The sequence below is a fragment of the Ursus americanus genome, chromosome X (genome assembly GCF_024610735.1).
Source record: "Ursus americanus isolate L20-20 chromosome X, mUrsAme1.1.p, whole genome shotgun sequence".
NCBI classification, from domain to species: domain Eukaryota; kingdom Metazoa; phylum Chordata; class Mammalia; order Carnivora; family Ursidae; genus Ursus; species Ursus americanus.
Window position 1 is genome coordinate 67,544,296 of NC_142164.1, and position 26,674 is coordinate 67,570,969.

The 26,674-nt window shown below is 38.5% G+C and overlaps 1 protein-coding gene across 1 annotated transcript; it reads right to left on the reverse strand.

The window, feature by feature from the left end:
- YIPF6 (Yip1 domain family member 6) lies at positions 1-26,674 on the reverse strand. Its single transcript, XM_045795447.2, has 7 exons — positions 26,565-26,674; positions 14,176-14,304; positions 12,774-12,852; positions 9,033-9,075; positions 7,100-7,225; positions 6,305-6,462; positions 1-4,544 (listed from the first exon to the last, which is right to left on the reverse strand). The coding sequence occupies exons 1-7, from the start codon at positions 26,619-26,621 to the stop codon at positions 4,426-4,428; spliced, it is 711 nt and encodes a 236-aa protein (XP_045651403.1). The 5' UTR covers positions 26,622-26,674; the 3' UTR covers positions 1-4,425.

Below are 26,674 nucleotides of genomic sequence, written 5' to 3' on the forward strand. Positions count from 1 at the left end.
TCCTTTTCCAGTGTTTTTATTTGCACATTTAACATTCACAAATCATTTTACAGATTTATTTTTTCCACAGGTTCATTATTTACAGGAAAGATCAGGATTAAAATGGAGTATTGAAGAGAACCAAGAAATTACCAGCCGTGATGGCATAGAGTACAAAGGCTCTGAAAGAAACAGAACAGAGTGAACAAGAGCAGCGTGTGGCCACTTTCTACCAGGTGGAACCACTGACTTCATTAAGGCAAAGCCCTTACTCTGTTATTTCCCCCATCTAGTTTAAACCAAGTAAAAAAGGATTTTATTCTCACACTACTGCTCTCTGAGGTCCTAGAAATATAATTGGTATTATAAGTGACTAGATGCTTCCCCTGACTATAAACACCTGAATAAACAGGTTAAATTTTGATGCATTAACCATCCCTCTGGGAGAATTAAAATGAAAGAGGCAGAAGTCACTTGACTCAAGACTTCAGGAAAAAGGAGAGGAGTGCGTGCGTGTGTGCGTGTGTTGGGTGTGGGGAAAGGAGACAAAAGGGGCTCAAGGTGGGGGAGGGCAGTAAACCTAACACTTTCCAATGTACAACTGCTCTTGTGTTTTTCTCAGATGCTAATATAGTGTTCTATTACTCGGGGGGGGGGGAAGAATGAAAGTTATCTATCTCCAGTCAGTTGTAGGGTGTAATGGCTAATGACAGGGAGCGTAAACTGGGAAAGGGGTACATTCATTTCATGTACATAACAATGCAATTCAAAACTGTGTCCTACTATGCTCCCACCTACAGTGTTTTCCTATTTTAAATCAGTTTACTGTGTGACCTTGGACAATTTACTTAACCTTTCTGTGACTCAATTTTCTACTTGTAAAATGAAAATTGTAGCACTTTATGTTAAGGAGTAGAGGAGATATATAATAAGCACTTAAGAAGAGTGCATGGCCAAATCAATAGAGACAGCAGATTGGTGGTTGCCAGAGGCTGGGGAGAAGGGGAGAAATGGAAAAGGAAGTGATGCTACTGGATATGGGAGTTTATTGTGATGTGATGAAAATGTTCTAAAATGAGCTAGTGGTGATAATGACATAATTATGTGAATATACTGAAAAATCACTTAATTGTACGTCACTTTAAAAGGGTGAATTTTATGGTAAAGTATATCTCAATAAAGCTGTTATAAAAATCCTTAAAAAAATAGAATATTGCCTGGCACAATGTAAGTGCCCAATAAATGTTAGCCATTATTAGTAGTAATATTATTGTCATTATTATTACTTGGCCATCCTATGGCCTGAGTAAATCCCTAGAAATTCTTTATTTTCAATAAAAGCCCACGGAATCTAGAAAAGTATTTCTAATTTACATACATGAATTTACATTCACACATTTATTTCTATCCAAATTGTCTCAGAAATTAACAGTCTAATTAAGAAAAACAATTTCAGTATTTTACTCTGGAATAAAACAGCTCATGCAATGGATGTCTGATCATATCATTATAGCGTTTAGATAAATTTCAATGATTTGATGTCACCCAAGAATTTGAAATGACAGGAGATTTTCATTTTCATATTCAGGAATAAACAGGAAGTCCAGGTATAGTAAGTAGTTAGATTATAAGAAGTATACAATTAAATCTTCAAATACAGGCTTGCTAGCCTTCTAATCACATCTGGGGGATACTTTATAAAAAGACAAATATAGTAAACAGTAAAATACTGACTGGTCCTATGCCCCGTGACAAGCCCACCTTGCCCAACAACAGAAAAAACCCATCACAATAAAAAGATCCTATTTAGCTCATGTAAAAGACTCCTAAGAGGCAAAAGACTTGACAATTAATGGTTGACATTTAAGACTACACTGCACATTCAAATAAGTTTGCATCGGTTGAGTTTTTGTAATCTGAACAGCAATTACATCCAGTCTTCACCTTTCCTATTGCTAAAGAATGTGACAACGGAGGCTCAATGTCAGAAGTAGGAGCAGCAAATGACAAGCCAGGACAGTAGTGATGCACCACAGTCGGCAAAGATGTACCACATCTGGCAATGATGCTGACACACTTGAGTTTCACCTAAAGCACGAAACCTCCCAATTCCTAGAACAGGGTTTCCTTTGTTAAAAGCCCCTTCTCTTCTAGCTTTCTTTCTATAATTAGTCATGTGCCTTTGTAGCAAACCAGGGAAAACTGTATTGAGGGTTACAACTTCCACATACTCAGGTTTTCTGCCATAGAGAGCAATGCACTTTTTTTTGCATATATTATGAAAATAATCATTTATACCATAAAACTGACCATTCATTTTCAGAAAGACAATCTCCATTTTACTCATCTTCATTTAAATCAAATGAAGCCATTCCTTAAGTCACCCCAGAGCAACAGATTAATACACAGAACGAGCTGCCTTAATACCCAATACAATAACCCCCCTCCCTCCACCCACACAACCCCCACCCCAGCTGTAGCCTTAAAACTTTCTGACCAAAATATTTAGCCTGAGTAACATTCGGTAGGCAATTCCCTTTTGAGAAACATGATCATTTCTTTAATTTTATATTATAACTATTGGGACAGATTATGAAATAACTTTGGAAGGGAGATATTTTTAGTAAGAGATTAGCAAATTTCAGACAATGGAAATGGATGATAACTTAAGGACCAATTTCAAAATCAGAACCAGTTTCAAAATACTGTCTTGATCAATTCAAGACTGAAAAATTGGCTTTGTGCTCACCAGGTTTATTTTAAAATTTAGAAGGGAAATTGAAATGAATACAAATATAGAACCAAAACCTCTGGACAAGACTGGGACAGAGGGGACCAACTTTGTAATGCTCGGTAATTTAATAACACTCTAAGAACCCATTTGTCCTAGTAGTGTTCTTAGTTCATCTGGGAATGGAGAAAATATGTTTTTAAAATTATATATCTATGTGTAGATAGTCTTTAGATACAAAATGAATAAATATTTAGATTCCATGATAAAGAAAAGCTGTGGAATAAATTCCTATCTTTATAAGTAACTATATATACAATGAATGTTTCCTGCCTGCCTCCTAATCTTTTGTCCATTAAGAGTTCTTCAATGTGCAATTTATAGAAGGCAGTAGCTCATATTACCCTAAAGGAGCCCTGTTTAGCTTAGAATCAGCCTTTCCAGACACTCTGCTCCCTGAAAAGCCTTCACACTTGTGTGTATAAATAGCTGAGAATACAAGTAGGTGCACGTGTGCAAAAAAAGTACTTGTCTAAAGAAGAGCTAAGTAGCTTTACAAATAAACTCTAAAACCAGGAAAATAAATTGCTATTCCCCGACCCAAAAAGCACATCTAATGAAAAAACTGCTAAGTCCCCTATGAAGAGGTGGCAGCTGTAAATCCACGTCATCCACCGTCATGCTCTACACATCTAGTTGTTCTGTGAACCAGCCATCAGAACACGAAATCCCTCCATGTGCACAAGGTTAAACGCAGGCTTTTGATACAGCTTTACTTTCTAGTTAGAGGCCAGACTACACAGAATTAAAAAAAGTATTCCTTAGAGCTATGCTATATCCAAACTGCCTCATTCTACCCTTAAGAAGCAAGTGCCCAAATGATAATATGCATTAAGGACCTACCAATCTAAATTTCTGAGGTCTTACACTTGGGTAAGTTCAAGCACTGGTCCACTGAGAGCTTTAACGAAAGGAAAATTACATACTGACTGCTAACAGCTTACATATTCAGAGCTAGGGAGTAAGATTAAAAACCAGAGTGTCACTGAGGTGCTGTTAACAAGCATGGCGGAAAGGGGACTATACAGAACGACTAAAGAAGCTGATTCTTTAGATGTCCTTTGCTTTTTTAAAAAGCAACAAGTGCAGAATTTTCTCCAGTCAAAATCTGAATACTAGTTAATGCATGTTTTCTCCTCCCCAATTACGAACCCCCTTCCCAACCTCTGTCATTGCCTTTTTAAGCCTAAGAAAGAAATACAACAAAATGGAGAGACTACCCATTCCTATTTATGAAAAGAGAGGCATATTCTAATAGTCATAAGGCAATGTGTTTAAGAGCTGCACCTGAACCGCTACTCTCCAAACTGAAAATACAGTTGCTAATCCCACTCAACCTGCAGGATGTATCCATGTGCTTCCCGCATCATTGGTTGTCACTCAAATGGACCACAGTGACCCTATCATGCCTCAAGGCAGCACTATACTGCATGTACTATGTATTTTAAAGAAATAACATCAAGAGGCAAAGGACAGCCTTTCAAACTTCAGTCCTTACAGAAGCAGGGATGGTGCTTTATGGCTCCCTTCTGATCTCCTCGCATACCAAATACCTCCAAAATTAGACAAAAGAGGGCCAAAGGGAAAGCTCCACGGTGAATTGCATCTTTCAGATGAGCTTTCGATTCACTGATTTTTAATTTCCATTTCCGGATTTACTGAGGAGTGAATGTGAGAATCATCCAACTGATGACAAAATAGAACAAGAAAACGGGATAAATGGCCAGGGCTTTGCGGTTTGGAGGCTGGCTGTCGGCAAGAAAAGCTGTAGAGGCTAAAGAAAACAAACAAAACAAAATGGAATCTTTAATATAGTAAGAGTGTCACAACCACTAACATTTACTACATTTTAATGTGCTTGGCATAGTCTGGCACACAGAATTATACCAAAAGTTCCGTTATATTTGTGATCTTCAGAGAAAAAGGCATTCTGCAGCACAGATTTCCACACAGTTGAGAGCTACTTGTTTCCAATACTTTGAAAGTTTTCAAACATTTCACACGAAAATCTTTCTAAAAGGCGCTTCCTACCCTTTTCGGAGAAGTTACTGACCTATGCTGAATATGCTGAGAAAGATGTATAAGGCGAGCTGCTCCTACGGCAAATGGCCTCATACTGCTGTGCTTTTTGAGTAATTGCTCTCATTATTAAGTTGTTGGCTCTTTTAGATGCCATCCCTCTTGTCCACTCCGGAAATGAGACTCCTCCTTTCACTCATCAGTGATCACCCTCCATGGGCAATCTCTCCTGAACAACCATCTCATATCCTGCCATCCCAGGCAGAGCTGCCCACTTACCTCCTCTGTGTCCCCACCATACCCTGCACAGACCTCCATCTCCCACCTGGGACACCTAGTGCCCTTAAGTGTTTACATGTCTGGCTGCTCCACTAAGTTCTGAACTCTGAGGATAGAGACCATGCCTAGCACAATGCCTGACACATAGTTTGTGCTCAAGAAATAGTTGCTGAATTAAAAAATGGAATGCCTCTCTCTCTTCTAAGATTCTACTTTCTGAACTGCTATAAGCCTGCACACTGGATATTCAGAACTACAAGTATGGTAAATTATCAGACTCTAAGTGAGGGAATGAGGGGGTTCTCCCATGGGCAAAGCACTCGAGCTTAACACAGTCTTCATGATATCAATTCTGGCACTCTCAGACCTTACTTCTTGGATTTTAACCATGTTCCAGAGCAAAGATATGTTAATGCACTTAAAAATATTAGGCAGTCTGTCTACCCATGAAGTAAGAAGCCAGTGAACAGTTCTAGTTGAAGGGAGAATTTTAAGAGAATTTTAGGAATGCAACAACCACGAGCACATAGCAATCACTGCCTCCGCTATAGGCTCTTCCTAATCTTTGGCAGGATTTTCTACTGAGGCAGAAGAGTACTCTGTGATGATATACCTAACAACCTATACTGGGAAGTGGTATAATACAGTTCTAAACAGGTGTGTCACCTGCTTGGGTTTGAAACTTATTCACTAGTTATGTGTCCTAGGGCAAGTTGCTTAACCTCACTGGGTCTCTTCCTCATCTGTAAGAATGTGACTAATAATACTAGTTTTTATTTATTAGAGTTGTTGTGAGGGTTAAGTGAGATAATACATATAAAGCATTCACAACAGTGCTTGGCCTAGAATAAGCAATCTGTATGTAAATGGTGGCTACCATTCTTATCATGATTAATTTGTCAGGAAAAGGCCCAAGTCATTTCTCAAGTCACCTACGCCTCCTATATGCTAGGATCCGAGCTAGTTCTAGGGTAATCTCCTTTCCCGACCCTATCCATTATTTAAGAATAAATAAGAAAGGATATGATTGTCCACATCTCAGAAGTCCAGATATCCAACGCAGGTAAGATGGACAGCATCCCTATCATTGTCTACTTAGAGAAGAGGGTTCTATGGATGATACTGGCAAGAATCATACCACTCAGGACTGAGGAGTTACACTGCACCTCATCCGGTCTTTGTCTCTAACTCATGTTTTTGTCTGCTTTGCTATTGCAGAGATAAGTACACTCTTACCTACTATAGACCAGGCAAACATCACGATCACCACAAAAAGCCGGACCATGAAGTTTATAGGTCCTGGCTCAGCCAAAAGCACCAACCGGCAAACCAGCATTGCCACTGTCAAGGGAAGTATACAGTAACCCAGCACACAGAGGCTCTGAAAAAAAGATCTAAAAAAATAACATACATCCGTAAAGATCATAAATATACCTGATCTGTATCATGACACAGTTTATTACAGAGATTTCTATATATCGTGGATTATTACCTTCCTCCAAATACATAATACCTATACCCGAACATTGATTTTATGAGGATAGGCTTTTGTATTAAGCATATGCTTTAATTTTTCTCTCCCCATACTCTTCCTCCTTTCCTCTCAAACTCCTTGAGAGTCAATCATCTAGGGTACCAGATGATCTACTCTAATTCCTAGAGACTTCCTTCTCCCACTGAACCTCTAAGACAGTGGTTCTTAATCTCTTCTAGTTTAAAGACCTATTTGAGAATTTGTTGAAAGCTATGGACCATCTCTTCCACAAAATGGACATAATCTTCTAACACAAAAAAGTCTCCATGTGATTTCAGGAGCTGGAGAGAGCATATGAAACTTATCAGAGGACCCTAGATAATTTAAGGTAAGTTAAACTAGGTTATCTCTGTTCAGTGGGTTTAAGAGAACTTTCTCTTTAGCCCTCATTTATTTTCATTTTTCTTTTAACATAAAATATCTAACTAGCCAGACTTCCTTAAAAATCTAAGATATGTTACCTGGCTAGGGAAAAGGTACATTTTAATAATACTCACATGTTTCCTCCAAGAAGTTTTGAGTTGAGGGTGATGGTAACTGCACCAAACCAGACAATGACAAACACTTCTGCAAACTGGGGCCCTCCATCCTTTTCACTATCTATAGAGCTTCTTTGAAGCATTCTGTGACAAGAAAATGGCATGAGAATTGCTTCATCTTTTACTTAGAGCAATAAAGTTAAGGCAAACTTTGAATCAGGGAGCTGTCCTAAACCTCACCTGAAGATCTGTAATATGTAGGTTGTACAAAAGCAAAAGGCCAGAAATATTTGGCAAGGCTCCCTTATTTCCAATTCCAAATGCCTCAGAACTACAAGGGTCGCCTGATTTGGCCTTGTTGGTATGTGTAAATGGATTACTAAAGACCTTTTTGGTCAAGCAGAGGTTATAAACTGAAGGATCAAATGTGGCTCATAGACACAAGACTTAAAGTGGGTTTAAATTCAAGTGACAGTATTTTAAAATCGGGAGGTTTCACTTAAAAATATCTATTCCTGGATTTTTTTGAAAAACCTTTAGAATTTCTAACAGTGGGCCTACATTCCTACATGGCAACAACTGGGAACAGTTGACTGACATAGCAGCAGGTCCCTTCACAAGGTGCTTCAGGTCATCAAATCCCACACACATTTAGGTTACTTCTCTAGCCCTTAGACACATGTGTATTTGTAATCTTTCAGTTAAGGCTTTAGTTCTGACATTTATTTATCATTTTTTTAAAGGTTTTATTTATTTGAGAGAGAGATAACACAGCAAGAGAGAAAGCATGAGCGGGGGTGGGGGCGGAGGGAGAGGGAGAAACAGGCTCCCCACTGAGCAGGGAGCGTGATGCGGGGCTGGATGCCAGGACCCCGGGATCATGACCTGAGCCCAAGGCAGACACTTAACTGACTGAGCCACCCAGGTGCCCCCAGTTCTGACATTTCAAAATGGAAACAGTCTATAACCCTATTTAGTTTATTTTTTTGAATCAAAACACAGATTATTACTAAAAGGCATTGCTTTAAAATGGAGTAGTTGAATAGTCACTTAAATATCTTCTCTTTGTCTAAGAATTTTACAGACATAAACTGTTTTGAGTTGTGGACTAGAACACTTGGACTCAGTGTCATTTTTTTTCCGGAAAAATAACAAATAACACCAAGCTCACAACCTCTTTTTATCACATAGTATAGAGGAGTCACACAGTAAGTCTCACCCTGCTACAGGCTTCTGTATTCTACAGCTGTACGAACTCCATTCTGAGTCCTGACAGTCCGATGCAAGGAATGCTGGCACTCATCACTTGTCTGGAATCTCTACTGCTTCAGCATGGTACGATGGGAGAACATTTACAGGCCTCGAAGGCAGGAGATCCAGAAAGTGATCCTAGTTCTGTCACTAGGTGTGTAAACTAGAGTAATCAATTTTCCATGCTACCAATGTTTATATTCCCCTCTCCAATGGAACTTTGCTCTTCTGTCCTCTCCCTTTAAATACAATGTGTACGGAAAGCCTAAAACTTTGAAACATGATCTTGCTTTGAACTCTACCACTTCTACTCTAATTTATTCTCATTCATTTTATTATTAAGATTTAAAATGAATTATGTTTGCAAATAAACAGTGCTTAAATCTATAGATTATTTACTTCATTTAGTTTAATGATGGGGAGGTGCATGAGGTAAACAAATGTCAGTTCAACAGAAATGGCTAAAACAGGCTAAGAAGTTATCGGTAAACAGAGAAGAGCGCAATTTTCACATCTTTAATTCCATCACTCTTTGAATTGATCTGGAAACCAACTTGACTTTTTAGATTTAAATCATAAGGCATACGGTATGTGACAGAACTCCTAAATGAAATAATTGAAATTCTCCTCAATTTTGAAACTGCACACAAAAAAGTATAGTCTATCTCAAATGACAAAGGAAGGAAATTTAAGTACTTACAATGCAAGTGTCACACAAAGGATCAAAGGGCCCCATAGATCCCCTACAAGGCAAGAAAAAAACAGAAGACTGTTAAGAAACAACTATGTAGTATTTACTATCTTTATTCCAGTATCCACCTCTCCTACTCCTGGAATTCAGACATCAAGGCTCTTTCTGTCTGCCCAAGACTTCCCACCTCTCCTACCCCTCTACCTGCCTTCCCTGCTCCCCGATTCTGAATGCCCTTCTTCATACATCCTTTAAATTTTGTTGACTTCATAGACCACAAATCACCCCTCTCCCACCTATTAAGCCGCATTCTAGCATGCTATAAAGACCAATGGGCCAGGAGTCAAAAGACTTAGGTGACCCACCCTCAGAAAGACTAGAGCCAAGTCACTCCATCAAACTGAAACTACACTAGACAAGGCAAGTATAATCAGGTTCACCTCAAGAATATGAGAAAGGACGCTGAGAAGGAAGCGACTTCCCCAAGTTTATATAAACAATTAGGTGTGGAGGTGGGACCAGAACCTTGGTCTTCTGAGTCCTACTCCAAAGTTCTTTCCACTCTGCCACACTGCTTCCCTTTTATAATCATTACATTGAACTAGTATGGAATTGCTCTTCTTACAGGTGAAAAAACAGGCCAATATTGGTAATTTCATAAGGTCAAACCTTAGCAAATAACATGAAAGCTATTAGAGAAGTATAAAAAAAAGTATTAGACCTGCCAACATCAAGTCTAAGCACAGTGGTTCTCAATTAATAGCTGTTAGGTAAATTCATCAGCCAACAGTTCAGTAACATACAGCTTCCAGCAAAATTACCTTCCTCCACTGATATGAAAAAAGATACATACACCATTTATAACTTTAACCTCATATGTACATAACTTGAAAGAAGTATGCATATGTACATACTAACATTGTATTTTTTTTTCATATTATATACGTAATTTTGACACCACTGTGGAAAGTTTGGAAAAGATATAAAGAAAAATCATAATCCTACCACTCTGACAAAATATTATTTTTCTTGTTAAAATTTTGAACTTATCGGGGCGCCTGAGTGGCACAGCGTTAAGCGTCTGCCTTCAGCTCAGGGCGTGATCCCGGCGTTATGGGATCGAGCCCCACATCAGGCTCCTCCGCTATGAGCCTGCTTCTTCCTCTCCCACTCCCCCTGCCTGTGTTCCCTCTCTCACTGGCTGTCTCTATCTCTGTCAAATAAATAAATAAAATCTTTAAAAAAAATTTTTGAACTTATCAACTAAAAAAGTGAATTCAAGTACAACTGACATTAATACACTGGCTTTTAAAAAATACACTGAGTTTTTTTTAATTCATAAAAAGTCTGTAACAGTATTTTGAAACTATTTTCTTAATATATATAGATATATCTATCTATATCTATCTATCTATATATATCTAGATCTATCTCTCCATATATATATATATATATATATATATATATATATATATATATATATATATATATATCACAAAATTTACCATTTTAGTCACTTTTAAGTGTCCAGGCTTTGAGTACATTCATTGTTGTACAACCTTCGTATCATCCATCTCCAGAACTTTTTCATCTTCCCAAACTAAAACTCCAAACCATGAAATAATAACTCCCATTCCCCACTTAGCCTCCGGCAATTGTCATTTGACTTTCTATCAATTCAACTACTCTAGGAACCTAATATGAGTGAAGGGTATTCAGGAGGGCACGTATTGCATGGAGCACTGGGTGTTATACGCAAACAAAGAATCATGGAGCACTACATCAAAAACTAATGATGTACTGTATGGTGACTAACATATCATAATTTAAAAAAACATATGTCCTTTTGTGACTGGCTTATTTTACCTAGCACAATGTCTTTACGGCTCATCCATGTTGTAGTATGGATCAGAATTTCACTCCTTTTTAAAACTAAGTCATATTCCATCAGTAAATGGTATATGCCATGGTGGATATACCACAATTTGTTTATCCATCCATCCACCTTTCGGCTATTGTGAATAAGGCTGCTATGAACATGGGTGTACAAATATCTGCTCGAGTTCCTGCTTTTAATTTTTGAGTATATATCCAGAAAGGGAATTGCTGGATCATATAGTAATTCTATGCTTAATTTTCTGAGGAACCACCATGCCATTTTGCACAGCAGCTGTACCATTTTACACTCCCACTAGCAATGCACAAGGGTTCCAATTTCTCCACATTCTCACCAACACTTGTTACTTTCTGTTTCTTTGATAATGGCCATCCTACTGGGTGTGAAGTGATACTGCATTGTGGTTTTTTTTACTTGTTTTTAAGTAGTGAATTTTTTTCCTTGCCACTTTGCCAAGGGCTATGCTAACAGGGCAGGGCAGAAGTGCAAATTTGGGCCATGACTGACTTACCCTTTGTGCCAGCCTATCTGTCTATCCCCACAAGGTCTGGGAATGGACCTTAACACATGACGCAGCTAATCATCATCACCGATCAGCAAAATAATACACTGGTTCTGTACTGTCACTGAAGCAACCTTGTTTTGGACTGAACCACAGCAGCAGTTGAAAGGATAACTTCATATCTGGGATCGCAGTGGTAGAACGGGAAGGGCAATGAACTTGAAAATTGGGTTCTAGTCCTGCCTGTGTCATCTTTGACCAGACACTCAGCTTCTCTGAGAGTCATTTTCTTCATCTATGAAATAGGAGCAATAACTCCTATTTCACAAGGTTGTTGTAAGGATTAAAAAAGATGTGTGTGTGTGTAGGGGGAGGCCAAGGCACTAGAATAACAGCTACCACTTATGGAGTGCCTACTAAATGTCAGATGCTGTGCGAGGTGGTTGATGTGCATTATCTCTAATCCTCACCAGCAGATCCACGTTACCATCTCCACTTTAACAGAGGAAGAAACCGGAGCCTCAGGAAAGTTGACTGTCTTATCCAAGATTACAGAGGTAGTGATGGAACCACTATTCAAATTCAGATCTGTCCATGCTCTTTCCACTACATACCAGCAGCAGCAAATCATGTCAGCTCCAACCCACAGTGTACTATGTTAGAAAAGATTCTGACGCTGCATCCATGTGCCGCATAGTTGACATCCCTACATTATAGCTGAAATGCTGCCAAAATAGAAGGTACACTCATGTACAACATCATTGTTACTATTCTCAAACAACTGATTCAATCTTTCTGATAAAGGGTACTATGAAAGTAAAAATAAAAGGTCTAACAATTTTAATAATAAATTCTAAATAAGAGCATGATTTATTACAAACACTGTTTTGATAGACCTCTTGGACAAAAAGAGCAGTCATCAGACTAATAGTTCTGCAAATAGAAATGTCAATAAAGGTGCTATTAATTTGTTAATCCTTAATGGGTATTAGCTGTTATTCTAATTTAAAATTCAAACATTTTGTCTTTCCCTTGGAGACTGTCAGCTCTTTGGCTGAATAAAGTCCTTATGTGTTTGCAGCTTCCAGAAATATTTTTTGCAGTGGTTGTTATAGCAGGTGAAGACATACAGTCTGTATTTCTTGATGAAGACAACATACTAGGCAAAATCTTCCAATCTCTGAAATTCCATTGTAAATGTTTAAATTCTTCCAAAATGTTCATTTGCATATTCATTTACATATTTTTTCATCCTGCAAAATGTCAGTTTTCTTATCACAGACATTTAGCCAAGTACTTATGATAAGGTACAGTGAAAAACAGCAAATCCTCAAAAAACTCATATACTTACAATCTCTCAAAAGAGTATTACTTTTCCTTGGGTACAAAACATGCATGAATTTTTTTCCAACAGCTTTTAGATCACGCATCTGAAAGACATAAACAACTTGTTGTTCTGTCATGACCAAGGTTACCAAGTAGTCCCCTCACTTAATTTGCTCAAATTTCTTTTAACCTGGGAGTCCTTCATTGAATTTGGGAACTATAATTCCAGCTTAACTCCTTCACTATACAAACAAACAGAAAGGTAGGACATTTCTATTAACTTTTTTTCTTTTCTTTTTTAAACTTATTTAAGTTCAATTAATTAACATATAATGTATAATTGGTTTCAGAGGTAGAGGTCAGTGATTCATCAGTCTAATATACTACCCAGTGCTCTATTAACTTTTTTATTAACTCCTTAAGCCAACATTTAACTCTTTTCCACATCCACGAGCTGTTTTGATCTTTAAAGCTCTGTAAAAGAGAAATATAGCTGTCCCAATATGTTACTTAAAGAAACTAAAATAACAGAACTATTAAAATACTCTGCAAAACATGGCATCTGACTTTCAATTCATAACTGATGAAGTCCCAAGGGCCAATTAGCCTGCTCCCTAGCTAGCACATTATACACAATATAAAACAAATTAATTTCCAACATTCCCAATTTAACTGGTAAATGAATCCTAGAAGCCAGATTTTTAAAAATCAAGAAATCAAGACAGTTGAGGGGCGACTAAGTGGCTCAGGTCATGATCTCACAGTCCTGGGAATCGAAAACCCTGTTGGGATCCCTGCTCAGTGAGGAATCTGCTTCTCCTTCTCACTCCTCCTCCCGCCCCCCCCCGCTCATTCCAACCCCCCTAAAATAAATTTTAAAAAGTCTTTAAAAAAATCAAGACATTTGAGGAAGAGTATGGTAATACAAATATAACCTGTCAAAATATAGTTGAGATAATTCCATCCTGATTTTTTTCACCTAGAAATTTCTTCATGTCATTAACACTTCTTTGTAAATACATTTTTAATGGTTGTTTAGTATTCCGCCACATAGATGTAACATAATTTACTTAACTGACATCCCCTCTGTTGTTCAATTTCCCCTTATTATAAGGAGTGCTGTAATAAACATCTTTGTATATTAATATTTTTCTGTATTTTGAAAAATATTTTTAAAAAAATTTCCATATACTGTATGTGGATCAGAATTATCAGCTTAAAAATATTTGAACATTTTAAGATTCTTAATACTCATTATAGCCAAACTGCTCTCCAACTGTACCAAATTATGCTCCAGGGGAAAATCTTAAATTTCAATAAATAAGATATACTGAAAATCAGTGAGCCAAACAAAAATAATAACAAAGTGCTATAGTTATTTAGTCCCATGATACTGAACAGAAGTTCCCTCAGCTAGTCTCACTTACAATGGTATTCTGAACAGATTCATTTAATGTGGAGCTGTCAAATTCCCGAATGTGAGATCTCATAGGAATGGTGATTTCTCCTTCCACGGGGATGTCTTGTGAGATTGATATATCAGAAAGGCCTGCAAACTGAGAAAAGTTGGGGAAAAAAATTAAAGTCTGTAATCAACTGCAGCATTCCTCAAAGACATCATTTCCTAGTGAGTAGTAACTACATCTTTTTGTAGGGTCTTACACAGTTTTTAAAGTAAGGTATTAGTTGACCAGCCATTAAACAATGCTGTCAACAAAAATTCTCAAATGCTTATTTCTTTTAATTTAAAGAAGGAGATGGCATATGACGGAAAAAATTACGAAGTAAATGCCATAGACACTTTCTTGCCCTCAAATATTTGCTTTCTTTCAAGCATGAAACCTTCATGTGGTACAAGCTAGCAGGATTGCAAAGTTATTTGAAAACAACCTTTCGGCAATCACATCTTCACACAGCCACAATTCTGTAGCTCTTCTGCTCCTTGGTAGGCTCTGGTGGCCTCTGCTGGCTAGAAAGGAATGTTAGGTGAAGACTAATGGGAAACTGGGAAGAACAGGGAAATAGGTTACCTGGCAAATCAGATCAAATAACATTTCCAAAGTTAATTATAAGATTGCAAGCTTATAAACTCTTACGCTCATCTGCCAAATTTTATTATTGTAACTAAAACTCTGAAACCTTCAAGTTCCTAAGAAAACAAAAGCAATCCCTTCTCATATGGATTTTGGCCCAACAGGCACAATATTTAGAGGGTAGCAGTTGCAGGTAAATGAAGTACAAGACAGTATACTGAAATGTGAGGAAGAATAAAGTTGCTCAAAGAACTTACAAAAAATAACTTCTCAAACACACCTTTAACAAGAAATGCAAATTAAAGCTACTTGTAATAAAAAATTTTCCCTGTTAAGACTGGCAAAAATCCAACAGTCTGACAACATACTCTGCGGGTGAAGCATTCACACACGTCTGGTGGGGATACAAAATGGTACTACAGTCTACTGAAGATGAATCTGGCAATGTCTAGCAAATTTATATATGGATCACCCATTGACTCAGCAATGCCACTTTTAGGAGTCTAAAGACAAAGTGGCAAAAACACAAAAAGACATATACACAAAACTATTTATTATAACACTACTTGTAAAAGCAAAAACCTGAAAATAACTCCTATGCCCATCAACAGAGGACTACTTGAATAAAGTATGGGATATGCACATAACAGAGTTCTATGCAGCTGTAAAAGGATCGGGAGTATCTCCAAAGAACTATTTATGGAGTGTTAAATTTAAAAAAGCAACGTGGAGAAAAGTTTCTATAATATGCTACCATTTACCTAAGAAAGGAGAGAATACAAATATACACTCTCGGACCTGAATGTTATCTTTTAAATGTAAGAAATGTGTACAAAATAAATCATGCAGTGTGACGCACGTCATATGTAAGAAGTAAGGCATATGATTTTTTTTTAAAAGAGGCTTCCTATTAAGGAAAGGGGGGAATAAGGTAGAGGAGACAGGGAGAGAAGCTAGGCTTCTTCAAATAGAAGTTGTTCTATATGTATAACTTGAAATCATATAAATAGTTCACATAATTATGAAACAAAATTAAAACTTAAAAGAAGTCCTTAAGACTGAAAGAAAAATGAAACAAATGAACCTACCGTATATTGAATTAAATGCACAACCACACAGAGAGCAACTATGTCAAGTGACTTTAAAACACTGTAATTTGACTTGTGATTAGGATGTAGAAAGCTGGAAAGAATATCCCTCCCACTAGAACAACGAGAAAAAGTTAAACTACAAAATCATAACTTTCCTCGAACCCATCAGAGAGCTGAGGTTGTATGGCAACCAAGCAGCCTGAATAAAATCTAAGGAAAAGAGAGGTGCTTCCAGGAAAACATGGGACATGAGCATTACTCTGCACATTGTAGCACAACACAAACACAGAATGACACCAGGTGTCACACAGATGCTTAAGAATTTGGCTAAAATTTAAAATGAATTGCTAAAGGCCAAACATGGACTAGTACGAGGGTACAGAATCCCTGGAAGCATCAGACACAAGGGGAGTTCACACCCACTTGCAGAGTCTTCACAAGCTTTCATTGGGTCTAGGTTTTGGGGAGGGGAGCAGCTGCCAATTCCGAGAAAAGCAAAGAGCCCTGCTCAGACCCTTCTCCCCTACAGAATAAGAGCTTTAGAGCTTCTGGGGGAACTCTGTTGTCTCTAGGGCACAGGCGAAGACCCACTGTGGCTGGGGAAAGGGAAAAGACAAATCTCTCTACTCCTGGGGGAGGGATAAGAAAACATCCTGAGGCCAGACCACTACAGTCTCCTTCGGCTAGGTGAGAAACAGGATCACTGAGAAAGTCCCACTCAGGAGACACAGGGATACACGGACTACCTAAGGCTGAGGTTGGACCAAAACAGCAAAGAATCCCCCCTCCCAGAACCCACCCCCCAGGCTAGCAAGTATGGAGTCAAAACCAACAGCAGTCTACTGCTAGGGGAGGGGCTAGAGGTTGGAGAGAGAACCACTATCTTATGCAAGGGCAAAGGGAAAGTGTAGAAAGCTGAGAACAGAACAGAAACATTAGCAAAAACACTGGGGTGATCTAGCACCCACCCCAAGCACAATGTAATAGAAGAGGAATTTGAAGGTTCCCACAGAAAGGATAAAACCCAAACACAATTCAACTCCTGACCAGACTAATTTAATCCCCACTGTAAAAACTTAGCAGAAAAGATGTGCCATTTCCAGGCAGTCTCTACTGTTCTATACATGATGGCCAGCATTTAATATAAAAAATTTAGGCCTCCCCCACAATGAAGAAACAACCAACTATGATGAGACATAGCAGACAGACTCTGAGACAACCCAGACGTTAGAATTATCAGAGGAAAATTAAGAGAAGATTTATATCTTAAAGGCTCTAGAAGAAAAGGCATATGCACAAATGATGGTGAATTTCTGCAAAGAGATGGAAACTGTAAAAGTCAAATGGTAATGCCAGAAACAAATGAACACAGTAACAGATGAAAAATGCCTTTGACAGCTTTATCTGTAGATTTAACAACACAGCCAAAGAAAGAAATCAGTGATAGGTCAGTCAAAATTACCAGACTAAAACAAAAAGATAAAATCTTAAAGAGAAAAAAATATATCAAATCATGCATGGTTGTACACCTTAAACTTATACACTGTTATGTCAATTATATCTCAATGAAACTAGAAAAACAAACAAAACCCAAAACAGAATAAGCATCCAAGAACTGTGGGTCAATATTAAATGGTCTAATACATATATAATTGAAATCCCAGAAGAAGAGAAAATGTGTCTGAAGAAATATTTGGAAAGATAATGGCTGATATTTTCCAAAAATAATGACACACATCAATTGACAGATCCAAGCCCAGAGAACTCCACTCAAGAAAGATAAATACCTAAAGACAAAACAAAACCAAAAATCCACAAACCTGGACACAAACTACTGAAAAGCAAAAAAAAAAAAAAAAAAAAAAAAAAAAAAAAAAAAGGAAATCCTGAAGGCAGCCAGAGAAAAGAAACGGAATTCAGAGGAACCAAGATATAGAACAGACAATTCACCCAAAACTACCCAAGCTAGAAGAAAATGGAAGCACCTTTAGAATGCTGACAAAAACTATCAACCCAGAATTCTAAACCCAGGAAAAATAGCTATCAAAAATGAAGGCAAAATACTTTTTTCAGACAAGCAAAAGCTGAGACACACCCTACAAGAAAGGTTAAAGAAAGATCTTCAGGAGTATGATATCAGAATGAAACTTGGATTTACACAGGAAGAGAAGATCTCCAGTAGTGGTTAAAATAAAGATAAATAGAAAAAAATATTTTTTATTTATTTTTAATTTTTTATAATAATTTTGTATTGTTATGTTAGTCACCACACAGTATATCCTTAGTTTTTGATGTAGTGTTCCATGATTCATTATTTCCATATAACACCATGCAATATGTGCCCTCCTTACTACCCATCATTGGCCTATCCCAGTCCCCCACACCCCTCCCCTCTGAAGCCCTCAGTTTGTTTCCCAGTGTCCATAGTCTCTTGTGGTTCATTCCCCCTTCTGTTTACCCCCCCTTCATTCTTCCCTTCCTCCTACTACCGATCTCCCTGCTATTTCTTATGTTCCATAAATGAGTGAAACCATATGATAATTGTCTTTCTCTGCTTGACTTATTTCACTTAGCATAATCTCCTCCAGTCCAGTCCATGTTGCTGCAAATGTTGGGTAATCATTCTTTCTGATGGCTGAGTAATATTCCATTGTATATATGGACCACATCTTCTTTATCCAGTCATCTGCTGAAGGGCATCTCGGCTCCTTCCACGATTTAGCTATTGTGGACAATGCTGCTATGAACATTGGGGTGCATATGGCCCTTCTCTTCACTACGTCTGTATCTTTCGGGTAAATACCCAGTAGTGCAATTGCTGGGTCATAGGGTAGCTCAATTTTTAACTTTTTAAGGGACCTCCACACTCTTTTCCAAAGTGGCTGTACCAACTTGCATTCCCACCAACAGTGTAAGAGGGATCCCCTTTCTCCACATCCTCTCCAACATTTGTTGTTTCTTGCCTTGTCCATTTTTGCCATTCTAACTGGCGTAAGATGGTATCTCAGTGTGGTTTTGATTTGAATTTCCTTGATGGCTAATGATTTTGAACATTTTTTCATGTGTCTGTTAGCCATTTGTATGTCTTCATTGGAAAAGTGTCTGTTCATATCTTCTGCCCATTTTTTGATTTGATTATTTGTTTCTCGTGTATTGAGTTTGAGAAGTTCTTTGTAGATCTTGGATGCCAGTCTTTTATCTGTCATTTGCAAACAACTTTTCCCATTCCGTGGGCTGCCTCTTAGTTTTTTTGACTATTTCCTTGGCTGTGCAGAAGCTTTTGATCTTGATGAAGTCCCACAAGTTCATTTTTTCTTTTGTTTCTCTTGTCTTTGGAGATGTATCATGAAAAAGATTGCTGTGGCTGATGTCGTAGAGGTTGCTGCCTATGTTCTCCTCTAGGATTTTGATGGATTCCTGTCTCACATTGAGGTCTTTCATCCATTTGGAGTTTATCTTTGTGTATGGCGTGAGAGAGTGGTCAAGTTTCATTCTTTTGCATGTAGCTGTCCAATTTTCCCAGTACCATTTATTGAAGAGACTGTCTTTTTTCCACGGGATGTTTTTTCCTGCTTTGTCAAAGACTAGTTGCCCATAGAGCCAAGGGTCCATTTCTGGGTCCTCTATTCTGTTCCATTGGTCTATGTGTCTGTTTTTGTGCCAGTACCATGCTGTTGTTGTGAACACAGCTTTGTAGTATAGCTTGAAATCTGGCAACGTGATGCCCCACATTTCTTCTTGTTTTAAATTATTCTAAAAGATGATTGCCTAGAGCAAGGGTCACAAACCTTTTTCTGTAAAGGGCCCCAAAAGTAAGTGTTTCAGGCTCTCAGAGCCATGTAGATTCTGTGGCAACTACCCAACTCTGCTGCTGTAGCATGAAAGCAGTCCAAGACAAGACATAAACAATTAATAAAACCTTATTTATAAAAATACATAGTGGGCCAGATTTTAAATCATAAAAATATGACATTTAGGAGATAAATGGAAATTTGAACACTGACCACATATTTGATATTAGGGAATTACTAATTTTTGTAATTATGTTCTTTAAAAACAGACTTCTTTTCTTTTAGAGATACATGTTAAATATTTACTAAAGTAATGATACCTGAGATGTGCTTCAAAATAGTACAGAAGGGAAATGGATAGGGCTATAGAAGAAAGAAGATTGGCCATAAATTCATAAGTATTGAAGGTTAGGTACCTGAGGGTATATTTTACCATTGTACTTTTGTATGTCTCTGAAACTTTTCTTACTAAATAGTTAAAAAACAAATATTTCTAATTTTAGGGGCCATGTCAGTTCTTTTTTATTCTTGCCCCTCCTCCATGCGAAATGAACCTGAATACAATCAAGCCTCTATATCTTAGAGTTTACAGGAAATATGTGGATAGAAGAACATACTAAAAATACCATGAGTATACAATCAGCCAAATACAGAAAGTGGAGAATTCTACAAGACAAAAGACTGAATTTAAACAAATAAATTACATTAAAAATAGGAGAACATTTATTTAGTAAGAGAAACTTAAGAGACTTATTATCCAAATGCAATTTGTTGACTTTGGATCCTAATTTGGACAAACTATAAAAACACGTTTTTAGAAAATTGTGAGATGATCAGCAGAGATTAGGTGATACTGAGAAATTAGTTTTGTTATTGTGATAACAAAAAACATCCTTCCCTGTTAGAGAAACACACTGATGTATTTGTAGGTGAAGTGATATGTCTGGGATTTGCTTTTAAACACTCAGAAAAGATCACGAAAGACAATGAGAGACCATTAAAGATTGAAGGGAACTAAGGAAAAATAACAACTCAAGGCAATGTGAGATTCTGGATAAGATCCTGGAACATTAGTAGAAAACCTGATAAAATTCAAACAAGCTCTGTAATTTAGTTAATATTATTGTGCCAGTGTTAATTTACTGATTCTGATCATTGTACTACGGTTATGTACAATGTTAACAGAGGAAACTGGGTAAGGGCTATATAGGAACTCTCTGTTGCAGCTTTCCTGTATGTATAAAATTAGTTAAAAACAAACAGGTTAGAATTCATACTCCAAAGAAAAAGGAACCTTTGTGCACTGTGTGGGAAAGCAAACTGGTGCAGCCACTGTGGAAAACAGTATGGAGGTTCTTCAAAAAATTAAAAATGGAACTACCATAGGATCTAGTAATACCACTTGTGGGTATTTACCCAAAGAAAACAAAAACACTAATTTGAAAAGATATATGCACCCCTATGTTTACTGCAGCATTATTTACAATAGCCAAGATATGGAAGCAACCCAAGTGTCCACTGATAGATGAATGGATAAAGAAGATGTGGTATATCTGTACAATGGAATATTATTCAGCCATAAAAAAGAATGCGATCTTGACATCTGCAGCAACATGGATGGATCTAGAGGGTAAGTAATGCTAAGTAAAATAAGTCAGAGAAAGACAAGTACCATATGATTTCACTCATATGTGGAATTTAGGAAACAAAAACAAATGAACAAAGAAAAAAAAGAGACCGGAAAACCAGACTCTTAAACATAGAGAACAAATTTGTGGTTGCAAGATGGGAGGTTGATTGGGGGGGGAGGGTGAAAAAGATAAAGAGGATTAAGAGTACACTTACTGTGATGAGCACTGAGATGTGTATAGAATTGTCAAATCATTATATTGTACACCTGAAACTATTATAACACTGTATGTTAATTATACTTGAACTCAAAAAATAAATTAAAAAAAAAAGATTAAACAAAAAAAATCATACTCCAGGAAAAAAAAATGTTGGGGAGATGAAATAAGAATAGCAGAATTTTGATAGGTACCTGGGTTCATCAGACCACTCTTTATTTATATACTTAAAAGCTTTTGTAATACAATTTTTAAATACATCACTTCCTTGTTTCTGCCATTCCCTCAAACTACTCTCCTTCCCCTCCTCTCCCTGATCAAATTGCTCTGCATGCGCCCACTCCCTTAATCCTTTGTAATTTGGCACTGGCCTTCCCACAACTTTCCCCATGGCTCTGTAACAGTGACCTCCTAATCAAGAAGTACAAGGATCCTTTCACCCTCTAAATATTCTTCAGCACTTAATATGTAAACCACCCCTTTTGAAGCTGTATTCTCTCACTACTATGACACTGACCTTTCAAGCTCCAGGATTGCTATTTTGAGTTTTCATGCTGCCTGCAACTGCTAGGGAAGGCAAAACAGTACAGAAGGGATGAGCTTCAAAGCCAAACTGGGCTCTGCCCTCACTTGGAGACAACACCATCGTAAGAATTAGTAACACCAGCATTGCACCTAGCACACGGTCAATGTTCAACATATGATATTTGGAGAGTACTGGTTAAGAGTGCTGCAGGAAGCCATCCAGCTCTATCATTTACTATCTATGTGACACTGAGCAGGTTCCTTAACCTTTCCATACCTCAGTTCCTCATCTATAGAACTGAGAGAATAGTATCATCATCACAGGTTGTTGTGAGGAAGAAATGCATTACTTTGTGTAAAGCACTTAGTAGGAGGCTCACAGCAGGGGCTAGATACATGTTAGCTCTAGTTCAAGATTCCCAGGGGGTCAATTCCAGTTCTATCACTTGTATAATGAAGAATTTGGCTGCCTTTTGTCTCCTGTTCCTGGAAGGTAGCTTCTAAACCCTTGGAATTTCCTAGATGATAGTGTTATTTTTGTTATTCATGGTGGGCCCTAACAGTTTAGCTAATGGGTGAGTCATGGTAGGCCCCTAGACAGTTTATGCTAATGAGATGACAGCATGGGGGCAAACCATTCCAGACAGACAAAACACAAGATCAGAGGGTTGAAGCTTTGACTCCTGTGACATAAACCTGGCCTCTGGGGAGGGGAGGAGTCAATGATCTAGTCAATCATAAAAAAACACAAAGACTCTAGATACATGATGAGTGCACTGCCCTGGTTGGCAATATTCTGCCTATTGTCACAGATCGATGTATCAAGGAGTTAACATGGTCCTGACTCCACAAGAAGACAAGGAAGCTTTGTGTTACGGACCCTCCCAGACCTCACCCTATGCATCTCCCCCTTTAGCTGGTTTGGATTGTATCCTCTTGCTATAATAAAACTGTAATTTTAAGTATGTGCTGTCCTGAATTCTATGAACCATTCTAGTGAAATATGGAGCTTGAGGGGATCACGGGAACCCCCGAATTTGCAGCCAGCAGGTCAGAAGCAAGGGTGGTCCTGGGAACATCCAAACTTGTGGCCGGTGTCTGAAGTAAGGGCAGTCTTGTGGAAGACTGTGCCCTTAACCTGTGAAGTTTGGCCTAACTCCAGCTAATTGGTTTAAAAAGCCACTGCAGTCACTAAAGTGTCATGTGATTCCTATCTTATCACCCATGCCAATATTTCCTCAGTCTTCTTTTCTCAAGAGAATTAGTGATACGGTTCAGAGAGCTGAGCCAGGATCTGTGGAATTCAAACCCCACATATGACAAACAGGACTTCTAGGCCCTCAGCTAGTGGACTTGGTCTCTGACTAGCCTCTCAGTGGGGATGAAAGGTGACTTAAACCCAATATCCTTCTCTTCTCCCTGTGCAGTAGGCTCATGCACATATATGTACATGTGTACACAGAAACCCATGTGTACACTTTGCTGCCTGGCTTGGGCCAATGAGGGGAGCAGGTAGAGGCAGGGCCAAAAAGATACAGTAGAAGCAGGGACTGCAGCCTTAAGCAAGGAGGTGGGACTAGATGGGTTATACTACTGACCAAAATCCTGGAGCAAAGAGTCAACAAGTGCTCTTTTTCCTGCTCCCCAAACAAACAATAGATAGATACTACCAAAGACTGTCTTCTCAACTCTATGCAAATGACTCCTAATTAAACCTAGTCCTGACTTGTGAGCCCTGAAGTTCAGGTTTTAGACAAACTGCCTGCTGGATATCTATTGGATGGCCTGCCAGTATCTAAAACTAAACATGTCCAAAAGTGAATCAATCAACTTTTAGGATCCTCATCCTCCTCTTACATATTTCTCTTCAAGGCATCAGTATCCTCCCATTTGTCTACAGCCTTGCTTTTCAAAATATGGCACTGGGAGCAGCAGCAGTATCACCTGGAAGCTTGTCAGAAATGCAGAATCTCAGGTTTCATCTCAGACCTACCAAATCAGAATCTGCGATTTAACAAGATTCCCCCAGATGATTGTTACGCACATTACAGTTCAAAAAACTCTTATCCAAGACATTCTCCCTAGCACTCCAAACCCTCAAGGATCCTGCCTGTCTCTAGTCTTCATGACTCCCACCACTGCTATAGTCCAGGTAGCAAATCACTTGTTCCTAGAACTACTGGTTTCGCTGATCTAGATTCCAAGTATTCCTCATGGTAACTCTCCCTCAATTATTTTGTCAAATTCATGATTTTAAATCCTTCCCTGCTCAAAAATTTCCACTGGCTCCTCATTGCCCATTAAACCTCCAAACTTAGTAGTCAATAAGAAGAAATAACATTTATTGCATGATCATTACGTGCCAGGCACTCTACCAAGTGTTTTACATGTCTTAACTCATTTAATCCACCTAACAACCCTATGAGCTAATTATTACTGTATCTTCATTCTACAGATGGGGAACCTAAGGCATGGAGAGGTTAAATGGCAGAGCTGAGAATCAAACCTAGGCAATTTGACCCCAGTGTACAAATTCCTAATCACTGTTTCATACTGCCTCCCTAATTCAGTAGCCTTATTTTTTTAAGGCTTACCTCCTAAGACTTCCCTGTACTTTAGCCAAAGTGATCTACCTGTTGTTCCATAAATACATTAACACTTCCCAACTTCTGTACCCTCACCCATGAGAGGTTGTGCAGTGTTAATGGAAATAATCCGGGCTTCAGAAGCAAGCCTAGTTTCAAATTTTAGGCCTGGCCACTAACTGGTTCTAAGACCCTAGGGAAATCATCAAACCTCTCTGAGTCTCCTCTCCTCATCTGCAAGTAAAACACTTTAAAAACCACCTAACTGAAATGGTTGCTGTGAAGTTTAGAAAATATGCGAGAATGTCTAGTACAATCCTGGCACATAGCAGGTGCTCAACCATTGATAGCCCTTATGCTCACCTGAAATTTCAAATCCTACCCACCCTCTAACGCCCTCTCAAATATAACTTCTACTTTGTAGCTTGTTTTGTCATCCAGATTGGACATGATAGCATCTTCCTTTAAATTTTGTTACTAATGTATGTGTAACTCTGATTTGCTACCTTATTTTAGCATTGTACCTTTGCTGTATGAGACTGTAAGCACCATAAGGGCAAGCCATTTGTATGCCCTAAAACAGCTAGCATAATGCATTGCACATTGTGGGAGTTCAATAAACACTACTGAATAGAAGTGGGTTGGACATTGCGTAATGAATTACCAGAACCACTAAAATTAATTTGGGAAAACTTCATTAAAAAAGAGGTGGAACAGGAACTAAAAAGAGCTAAGCACCTGTAACTATGTCACACGAGGCACTGTGTGTATAATAGCTCATTAGTACTCTCATGAATTCTGTGATGAGTTACTATCCCATTTTCCAAATGAGGAAACTCACAAATGTTCCATGAAAACTTGGACCCACTCACTCTCTTTCATTGCTGTATCCCCAGTGCCTAAAGGAGCACCTGGAACATAGTAGGTGCTCAATAAATATTTGTTGAGTGAATGAAGAGATGAAAAAATAGTGCTAGTAAGCAGAACCAGGACTAGAAGCAATTTCACCTGACTCCCAGTTCAGTCCTCTGCTATGTTAATTTGTCAATTTAAAACAGAGGAAAGGGATGTACCATTTATTAAACAACTGCTGTAAAACTGAATACCATTTGGGAAGAGGGGTCTTAGGCCAGAACGTTGAATAATTACACTCCTCAGTTCATGACACTGATTGTGTTTGACACTTTACATAAATTGTATCATTTGATCTTCCTAAAAACTCTTTGAGGCAGGTATTTTTACATTCATTTTACAGACGAAGAAACACTCTCCATGAAATGATTTGCCCAAACTCTCATAAGAGGCAGAGCGGGTGATTCCAGCCCAGGTAAGTTTAACTCCAAAACCTGTGTTCTTAAATATTTGTCCAGGCTTTGGGCTTGTACTTGCAAAGCAAATCGTACCCCCTGCACAGACAGGAACAAGATAGCATCATGAAGAGCTGAGCATCATGAAGAGCATTGCAAGGAGCTGCAACAAGGAGGGCAGGGATTAAACCAAGACTACTGAGGTCACTGAACAAATCAATAATCAAGTTATAACGTCCTATGGGAAGCAATCTCATTAATCCAAGAATGCTGCTACTCGAACAAGAACGAGCGACAGAACTTGATAACATGAAGGACAGCAGAAACAAAGATATTTAAGAAATCACCTAAAGCTCGGCATTTAACACAATGTACGGGAGGAGAACAAGCCCTGACAGTAGAGGACAGGAAAGTGAGTAGGAGTTTCACAAGAAGGCGTGGAAGGAACGAGGACTGAGGGAAAGCGGTTAACCCAAAGAGCGGGTGCAGTGTTGACACTGGTTTTGGCATCGGGTATAGGACGGGCCTACCGGGAGGAAGGAGTTCCAGCCTTCTCAGGCCAGGAGCCCGTCACCAGACTTCCTTAAGGGCACTCTGCCTCACCCTCAGTCCCTTTTGCCATAGAACCCAAGCTCACCAGGGGCCTGGGCGATGTCGTCCCCGGATCTCCCGAAGACTCGGCCGCTTTCGCCATCTTGGCCCTCCTTCTCCCGGGTCGCTCCCACAGGCCTTTGCGGAACCTGAGAC

Coding starts and splice junctions, on each gene's coding strand:
- YIPF6 (XM_045795447.2), bottom strand. CDS start 26,621: ATGGCGAAAGCGGCCGAGTCTTCGGGAGATCCGGGGACGACATCGCCC. Junction 9,076..12,773: donor TAATACTCTTTTGAGAGATT/GTAAGTATATGA, acceptor CTTGCCTTGTAG/GGGATCTATGGGGCCCTTTG. Junction 7,226..9,032: donor CTTTGTGTGACACTTGCATT/GTAAGTACTTAA, acceptor TTCTTGTCACAG/AATGCTTCAAAGAAGCTCTA.